The sequence below is a fragment of the Trichosurus vulpecula genome, chromosome 3 (genome assembly GCF_011100635.1).
Source record: "Trichosurus vulpecula isolate mTriVul1 chromosome 3, mTriVul1.pri, whole genome shotgun sequence".
In the NCBI taxonomy this organism is placed as follows: domain Eukaryota; kingdom Metazoa; phylum Chordata; class Mammalia; order Diprotodontia; family Phalangeridae; genus Trichosurus; species Trichosurus vulpecula.
The window spans coordinates 313,507,669-313,516,492 of record NC_050575.1 but is presented as its reverse complement, the minus strand read 5'-3'; the positions used below and the strand labels follow the sequence as shown (position 1 = coordinate 313,516,492).

The following is an 8,824-nucleotide window of genomic DNA, read 5'->3' as shown; positions in this document are numbered from 1 at the left end:
GCATATAATCCGTCTCATTAACTTCCTAAAGGCCAGAGTGCAATTTCTTTTCATACAGACCTCTGCACTCAACAGGAACATAAGAGGTTTTGATTGACACATAAGGTGTCAATCCTTAAGGTGTACAACCTGGGTTGGGCACTTGTGGAAAGTTTCACTGAGCTTAGAAATAGCTCCTTTAAGGGTCAAACCATATACCAAGTCTCCCCTGAACTCTGCCCCCCTTCCCCATGGACCTTGCTGCTGGCATCTCACAGAGCCCTTTGTTTTGAACCTATCTCATGGACTTACGTACTATTAAAAACAATTTACTTTTATTTCTCAACCCTCCACCAGAGCGTGAGCTCCAGGAGGGTGAGGGCATCCCACCGCTTTGTCTGGCAATGCGGTGCAGTGGAAAGAGCCTCGAACTCAGGAGACCTGGGTTCTAAGTCTTTCCCCAGACACTGAATTGCTTTGTGACCGTGAACATCATTTTCCCTTGTGTGGGCCTCAGTTTCCCCGTATGTAGAGTTTAGTGAATGAGCAAACAAGGAAGCTGACCCTTTCAGGTTTCGGCCTGGGATCTAAACTCAGCACTTAGCACAGACGGCTTAAGTTTCCTAGATGCTTGTGAACAGTAGCGCCTGGTTGAGAACCCAGGCGTCCTGCCGTGGGCTGATCCTCAAGGCGCGCCCAGGTGGCCCAGGACGATAAGATTGAAAGGGCTACCGGTGGAAGATTCATGCGGTGGCCCGAGGTGGGAGGGGTAAATACGGTAAAGCAGCCCAGCAGCTGCCCCGGGGGTGGTGGGGGCGGGGTTGGCGCTGGCGCATGGGAAGGAGGGGCGGAGCCAGGGATCCAGGGCGGGAAAAGGGCAGGCGCCCGCGCTCCCGCGCCCAGGCTAGAGGAACGCGCACGCGGCACGCACTGGGGCTCGGGATGGCGGCGGCCACGGCGGCGGGGACGATTGGCCCGACGGCTGCGCCAGTGGCAGAGGAGGGCCCCAGTGGAGAGGCAGCGTCGGCGGCGGCCCCTCCACCGCAGGCCCCGGCAGTGTCGGCCGGGCCTCGCTTGTCGCGGTTGCCGCTGGCGCGGGTGAAGGCGCTGGTGAAGGCGGACCCAGACGTGACACTCGCGGGCCAGGAAGCCATTTTCATCCTGGCTCGAGCCGCGGTGCGCGCGGGCGGGGCCTGGCGAGCTGGGGGCGGGGCTAAGCGGATAATGGGCGGGGTTGGGAGGAACTTAGTGGAAGAGGGTGGGGCCGGGGGAGTTGCCTAACCAGCTCTGTTAGCTCAATTGACAAACTTGGTGCAAAACCTTTTAGGAGAACGTGAATCTAAAGACCACAGGAGAGCCTTATTAGCTAGCTGTGCGGCCCTGGGCAAATCACTTCTATTTCTTTGAGCCTCAGTTTCCTCATCTGTAAAATGAGGAGGTTCTTAGATTTCTAGAGATGTAGAGAAGCCATCTGCTCTAATCCTCTCATTTCACAGGAGTGTAAACTGAGGCACAGGGAGGTGAAAAGACTTTCCCAGATGGCACACGTGGGAAGCAGCAGAGCTAGCATTTGAATCTGGGTTCTCTGACTCCAGGGCCAGTTCCACCCCTGTCCACTCTCAGTGACTTCTAATTTCCAGTCTCTGGTCCATGTTCCATAAGGAACATGAATCTGACGGCAGTCTGAAGGATCTAATGGAAGGGGAGGAGAGGTTACGGGGAAAGACCTAGAGGAATAATCTCGGGAGGTGGTAATGAGGGCTTGTGCCAGAGTCCTATTAATGGGGTTAGGGAGTAAGGGTTGGAGGAAAAAGATCTTGTAAGATTGAGTGCACAGGACTTGGTAACTGATTGGATATGGGAGGTGAGGGACAGGGAAGAATTAAAGATAATCAGGTTTTGAAAAGTAGGTAAATAATGATGCAACTGATAGGAATAGTGGAATTGGAAGGAGGAGCAAATTTTAGAGGTAAGATGTCATCTCAGTTTTTGTGCATGTTGAATTTGAGCAGCCACTGGGGAGATGTCCCACGGGCAATTTACAGGCTCGTTGGATCAGTTTTAGACCCTAAAGGGATCTTATTTGTAGACACTAGAGCTGGGAGAGAAATGAAGGCTGGAGATGATCAACTTGGGATCTTTCTAGGATAGCTGAAGCTAAGCTCTGTTCAGTCATTTTCAGTCGTCCCCTTTAGGTTTTCTTACGGGAGTGGTTTGCCATTACCTTCTCCAAAATAAGCTGTTTTAGGTTGCTACTTTTTAAGGAAGGACATTGACAAATTAGAGAGTCCAGAGGAGGACACCTAGGATTGTGAGTGGTCTTAAGTTCATGTCCAGTGAAAATTAAAGGAACTGGAGAGGTTTAGTCTGGAGAAGAGAAGGTGTATATGTGGGGGATCTGATAGTTATCTTCAAGTATTTGAATGGCTGTCACATGGAAGAAGGGGGATTAGGCTTGTTCTCTCTGGCCCCAGGGATCAAAACTAGGAGCAAAGGGTAGAGATTTCAAAGATGCAAATTTAGGCTTGATGTGAAGAAAAACTTAGCAGTTTTAGAGCTGTCCAAAGTGGAATGGACTGCCTCAAGAAGTATCAGGCTCAGGGCGGCTAGGTGGTGCAGTGAGTAGAGCACTGGCCCTGGAATCAGGAGGACCTGAGTTCAAATCCAGCCTCAGACACTTGACACACTTACTAGCTGTGTGACCTCAGGCAAGTCACTTAACCCCAATTGCCCTGCTTTCCCCCCTCAAAAAAAAAGTATCAGACTCTCCCTCTTGGGGAGCTCTCCAAGAGAGACTGGATGAGTACTTGTGGGGGTATCTTACTCTGTATTTACTTTATGTACTTAGCTGTGTACATGTTATAGTCTCTAGTAAAATATAAGCTCCTTAAAGGAAGGGACTGTTAATTTTCTTCAGTTGGTATCTCCAGGGCCAAGAACAGTTCCTTGTTTCTCCCCTTCCACCACCACTGCCTTTTAAAAAATTTGTTGGCAGTTCTGATTTCATTGATATAGGGAACTCCTGCTGAGGATATTTCCTCTGTCAGCAACTTTTCTACAATTTATACTCAAATATGTTGCTTCTGACATTCAGAAATTGTGACTTGCCTAGTCACATGAAGTACACGTCAGAAACAATACTGGAAGCCTAGCAGCCTAGTAAATGCTAATCAAATTGAATTTTGTTGTTGAAGGGTTTCTTTTTTTAGGTGTGAATTGGACTAGAGGCTCCTTCTGACTCTGAAATTTTGTAAAAGTAAATGAGATTGCCAAAAGAGAAAGCATAGAGATGAGAGGGCTAAGTGCAGAACCTCATCAAGCACCCTCCTCTCTCTCTCTCTCTCCACCTCTCAAAGAGCTGAGAAGAGGTTGAGGAGCCAGGGAAGGAGACAAAGGAATGGCTAGAGAAGTAGGAGAACCAGGGCAGTGTGGTGTATCTGAAACTAAGGGAAGAGGAGAAGGGATTTATGTAAGAAGGATGAGATCAGTGCCAAATCCTGCAGAGAGGTCAAGGTCATTGGTGACCTTTGAGAGGGCAGTTTCAGTAGAATACTGTGGTTGGAAAACAGATTGCAACAGGATCAGTCTGACTTTGAAGGGATAAAAGGTAATGTAGTAGCTGGATGGAATGGAAGGGTCAAGGGAAAGCTTTCTAGGATTGGGAAGATACTGAAAATCCATGAGAGAGAAGGAATGATTCCAAGAATAAGGTCCTAGAGGCCGGAGGTGACAGGATCAAGTGTACTGTTTGGAAGGTTAGCCTTAGTAAAAAATAAATACATCTTCCTCTGAAAATGAAGGGGAAGAAGATAGAATAGTGCTGATGCTGAGAAGTATTGAGGAGTAATGGAGGGAATTTAGAGGCACTCCCATCTGGGCATCTAGGTGGCGATGTGGATAGAGTGCCGGCAGTGAAGTCAGGAAGACTCATCTTGAATTCTAATCTGGCCTCAGACACTGCCTAGCTGTGTGACCCTGGGCAAGTCGCTGCTCCCTGTTTGCCTCAGTTTCCTCATCTGTCAAATGATCTGGAGAAGGAAATGACAAACCACTCCAGTGTCTCTGCCAAGAAATCCACAAATGGGGTCGTGAAGAGTCAGAACCAACTGAAATGATCAAGCAACCACAACCTATCCGATAGCCTCAGTCTTCTCAGTAAAATCAAAAGCTGTTATCTGCTGTAAATGCTGGGCTTAGGTGTATAATTGGGGGTTTGAGGAGAAGGGAGAAGGTTTGGAACAGCTGGTACGGGAAATTCGATAAGGAGTCAGTAAGAATAGGGAAGGAGTGCTGAACGGGAGTAAGGTCATATTGTGCCTTAGAACCCACCACCTCCCTCTCCTTATCTCTCACCTTCTTCTGCTTGCCTTCACGTGTCAGCAAGAAGCAGAGTTTTCCTGCTTCATGCTAGGACTCAGTTATATGATCTTTACTTTTGCCATAGGAACTGTTTGTGGAGACAATTGCAAGAGATGCCTACTTCTCTGCCCAACAAGGGAAAAGGAAAACTCTCCAGAGGAAGGACCTGGGTAAAGTCTCATTGCTTTTGCTTTCATTCCATCTGTCCAGAGGGTGACAGGGTCACATGTCTGAAATGCCCACTTTTACAGTGTGTTAGCTTTGGAGTGGGGGGGAGGTTTGTGAAGTAGGCCAGGAAATGAGGGTGCTGGGTGTCTTGGCAAAAGAGGAGTAGTGGCAAAGCTGTAAGGAGTTCGGGGGTATCAAAGAAAAATTTCACCTGCTTTTAAATTTTGTGTAGGACTAGCCTTAGTATCATGATTGATATTGTATTTTAATGTAGTAACTGGACCTGGGTGTTTTGTAGTCTTACTGTCCTTTTAAACCGACAACGTCCTAACTTTCTGAGACCATGTTTCATCATTTTTTGTCCATACCATTTTCTAATTCCTATTCCTCTGCTGTTTCTCTCTCCCCCCACCCCAACTTGCCGTTTATAACTTTTAGACTAAAGAGGCTACAGGTTTGAGTTCAGACTCTCTACTGGTCTTGTAGAGATGCCTTCTTTTCCCACCTCACTAAATGTTCCCTAGGGTTTCTCATACTCACTAATATCTCTGATGGTGAGGAGCAAGAGTGTGCCCCAGAATTACTATTCCAGGAACAAATGGGATAGCTCTGGACTTCTTTTGGTTCTGTTGTCAGAGGGCTAAAGCACCCTGTGTCTGGCTATATCAATTGTATTTTCCTCTTCACTTTATGTTATAGATAATGCAATAGAAGCTGTGGATGAATTTGCTTTTCTAGAAGGTGAGTTTTCTGTCAGTGGGTAAACATTCTTATTCTTTTTATCCTGTATTAATAGTTTGAGCTCTAAACCTCATAGTAGAAAGCCATTGGTTAGACTTTTTTCTTATCTATGGAATGACTTCTAACTCTCAGGTTCCTTACTTGGGGAACTAGAACTTCTTCATGAAAAATGCTAATAATTGAAGGATGCACACAGAATATAATTAATGACTGTTTATTCCACATCATCAGTCCTAAGTTATTTTTCTCCTATTTCTAATGTTAGATGCAGACATGGTTGCTAATTTAGCAGTTTACAAGCCATTATCTGTTAGTCCATCTTTTTCCCTTTCAAGGAACAGTGGCATTTAAAATGATTATTTTGAAGCAATTATTTGGAAGTAAATTTCTTAATCTTACCTATTTGCCTATGCCTTTAGTCATGTTGTCCACCTCTCTCTGAGAGGCAGCATGGTATCGTGAATGGACAGCGAGCCTGCCTTGGTGTTAGGGACACCTGGCTTTAGCTCATACCTCTGAAACCTCCTGGTAGTGTGACCCTGGCTAAGTCACTTAACTTTTCAGGGCCCCAGGAAATTCTCTGGGTTGGGACTGGGTTGCGGAGAAGGGGCTGATCGGCACTGATAGAGGAAATTTCCTTCTCAGAAGTTTCCCATACCGCTGAATTCACAGGTCCAGGTCCATTCCACTCTAAATATTTATTCTCAGAATATTTAGAAACAACTTCCTAACTTTCTGTCTATTTGTGCCAAAGTAGAATGGGTTCAGGAAGTCATGGGTTCTTTCCCAGTGGAAGCCCTAAAGCAAAAGTGAGATGACCACTCACTGAATGGGTTTTAGAAACGCTCCTTGTTTGGATGGTTTGTGTGCCTATGCTTCTGTCACTGTATTACCAGTTCCTATCAAATCTTCATTCTCACTGTCTCTTAGGGCGCAGTGACACTTCATCTGATCCATGAGCCCATCTTTTTTTTCTTGGCTCCCTTCTTCCTCACAGTAATCTGTGAGAGGGTCTGGGTGGAGTGGGGTTTTGGTGTCTGGTTTTATCCTGGCTCTTTTCTGACTCTGATCTCTTCTTCTGGAGCCTCCTGCCCATAGGGCAGCCCGTCCTTTTCTTAGGAACTGTTTGCACGTGTGCTCTTCGAAAACATTTCTCCATGTTCTTAGCCACTGATTCATTTAGCAAACACTTGTTGGCTGCCCAGACTCTGGGTTAGGTGTTGTGAGGTTACAAAGATGGATGAGACAAGGCCCGGATCTTCTGTGGCTCCTCACCTTTATTGCCAAGGGCAGAGGCAAGTTTTTTTCCCTTCGTTGTAGCCAGGTTTGAATAAAGCTTTTTCCTCCATTTTACCTCATTCTCTTTTGCATTTTGTTTTCCCAGGCACTTTGGACTGAGCCGCATGTGCTCTGCGGATCCTGGAGTCTCTTCTTGAATTCCTGCATTCTTCCACCTGCACTTCAGCAGGCTTCAACTGTGTCTGAACACTGTCCTAAACAGACTGTTCTCTAGGCAAACACTGTCTGTTATTCCAGCCCGTTCCTCTATTTCCTATTGTCCTAGTGATCTCTTGAAAGGATATCGGCCCAAGAATGGGCTGGGCTATGATCTCAACTCCTGGCTTTTTGGGGCAAGTTTTACCATTACCTGTTTTTTCCCCTGATGGGGTTGGTTCCACACCCGTTATCTGCGGAGAGCGAGATGAAGGAATTTTTCTTGGTAAAGAAGCCTTTTGCAAAATGAAGCACAAAATAAAGATGTCTAGACCAATGTGCATTTAAATGTTGCCCTTTTTTTGACAAGAGTTGCTTACAATTATAACCTTAGAACCTCATCCCTTCCCTCTCCCTATTTCCCTGGCCTATCTCTTTCCACCAGCTAGTCTATCCTATTCTCCTTTTCCATCTCTCTCCTCTTGTTCTCTTCTGTTTTCTTAATATCTCGAGTTGGGAATGCAGTAGCAACGTTAGTACAGATAGGGTTGTATGTAGCTGTGGTGACTAAAATCCTGATTTCAGGAAAAGGAAGTGTTATTTTTTTCAGTATGTCTTTGTAAACAGTATCTTTTGTCGGAGCACACGGTTGCTGTATAAGGAACTTTTTTGGCTACAGAATTTGTAGGGTGCCGGCACAAGTCCCACGGGTACCAAAAATCCTTTAAGTATACAATTGCCACGATATAAGAACAATTTAAGTTATTTGGTGTGAGAAATAGATAGGAGATTCTGGGACCCCTGCATGGTGGAGTCTGGGGAAGAAATCTTTCTCAGGTACAGATTTTATCATTTGCTAAAAAATTTTAAGTGACTCATTGCCTGTTAAATTAAGTTCATTGCCTGGTATTTAATACTCTTCTCTAGGGCAGCTGGTGGTGCAGTGAATGGAGCATTGGGCCTTGACCTGAATTCACATCTGATCTCCAACACTTACTAGCTGTGTGACCCTGGGCAAGTCACTTATCCTCTTTGTCTCAGTTTCCTCATGGGGATAATAATAGCACCTCTCTCCCAGGGGGGTTGTGAGGATCAAAATATAAAGCCCTAAGCGCAATGCCTGGCACCATAGTAGGTACTACTATAAAAAGTTAGCTATTATTATTATTTTATTATTACAGTTACATACCAACCTATCTTTCAAACTTTATTTCATATTACTGCTTTCTACAGCATGCTTCAGCTAAACTGGATTATTTTCTATCCTTTGAATAGACTGCCCTGACCTCCCCATGCCTTTTCTCATACCTATGCCTACTATAACCTCCTTCACTCTTCTGGCATGTTAAAGTCCAACTCAGATGTAATTTTCTCCATGAAGCCTTCCTTCTTCACCTCTTCTGTCAGTAGTGACCCTCGGAACATATAGCATTTTTCGATATTAGAGTCATCCGTGTTAGTTTCTTACCCTTACTAGGCTGCCTGTGAACTCCATGATGGTAGACTGCTTTATTAGTTCTCTCTCCCAGTGCCTCGCATAGTGGCTGTGCACATTGCAAGTACTTAAATAAATGCTAAATGAATTAGAATGTCCTAGAATTGAGCCCTGGGAAAGTAGAAGTAAGGGTAAGGTGTTGCTTCCATCAACCATCTGTCCTACTCCTATAATTATATGTGAAAGAAAGTGTGGAAAGCTTTATGGAATAAATCAGGAGGCAGCTGTGGTAGAGTAGGAAGAAGATTGGATAAAACTAGAGGGCAGGAATTCTAGTCTTAAGCTCAGCCACCAACTGCATTATGTTGAATAAATTTATATTTTCTGAGACTCAGATCCTTCACCTCTAACATAAGGATATGAGACCCTGCACAGTGGCTATGCCTGCCTCTAGTTCCCGCTCCTGTTGAGGATTGAGGCTGTGGGATCACATGAGCCTGGAAGTTTTGAGCTGCAGTGGGCTAAGTCAGGTGGGTGAACGTGTGAACATATTCAAGTCTGGCACCAATATGGTGCTGGTGGGGAAGGGAGCGCCATTTTTGCCTAAGAAGGGATGAGCCAGCCTAAGTCAGAGACAGGGCAGGTCAAAGCTCCCGTGCTGATCAGTAGTGGGATTGGATACTTGAGTGGCTGCTGCATTTCTAGTGT

General features: G+C 45.6%; 1 protein-coding gene across 1 annotated transcript; it reads left to right on the top strand.

The window, feature by feature from the left end:
* The first annotated feature begins 890 nt into the window (after window positions 1–890).
* POLE4 (DNA polymerase epsilon 4, accessory subunit) lies at window positions 891–7,030 on the top strand. Its single transcript, XM_036751484.1, has 4 exons — window positions 891–1,155; window positions 4,424–4,508; window positions 5,206–5,247; window positions 6,632–7,030. Exons 1-4 carry the CDS (start codon window positions 922–924, stop codon window positions 6,643–6,645), a joined length of 375 nt encoding a protein of 124 aa, XP_036607379.1. The 5' UTR covers window positions 891–921; the 3' UTR covers window positions 6,646–7,030.
* The last annotated feature ends 1,794 nt before the right edge of the window (window positions 7,031–8,824 follow it).

Coding starts and splice junctions, on each gene's coding strand:
- POLE4 (XM_036751484.1), top strand. CDS start 922: ATGGCGGCGGCCACGGCGGCGGGGACGATTGGCCCGACGGCTGCGCCA. Junction 1,156..4,423: donor TCATCCTGGCTCGAGCCGCG/GTGCGCGCGGGC, acceptor CTTTTGCCATAG/GAACTGTTTGTGGAGACAAT. Junction 4,509..5,205: donor TCTCCAGAGGAAGGACCTGG/GTAAAGTCTCAT, acceptor TTTATGTTATAG/ATAATGCAATAGAAGCTGTG.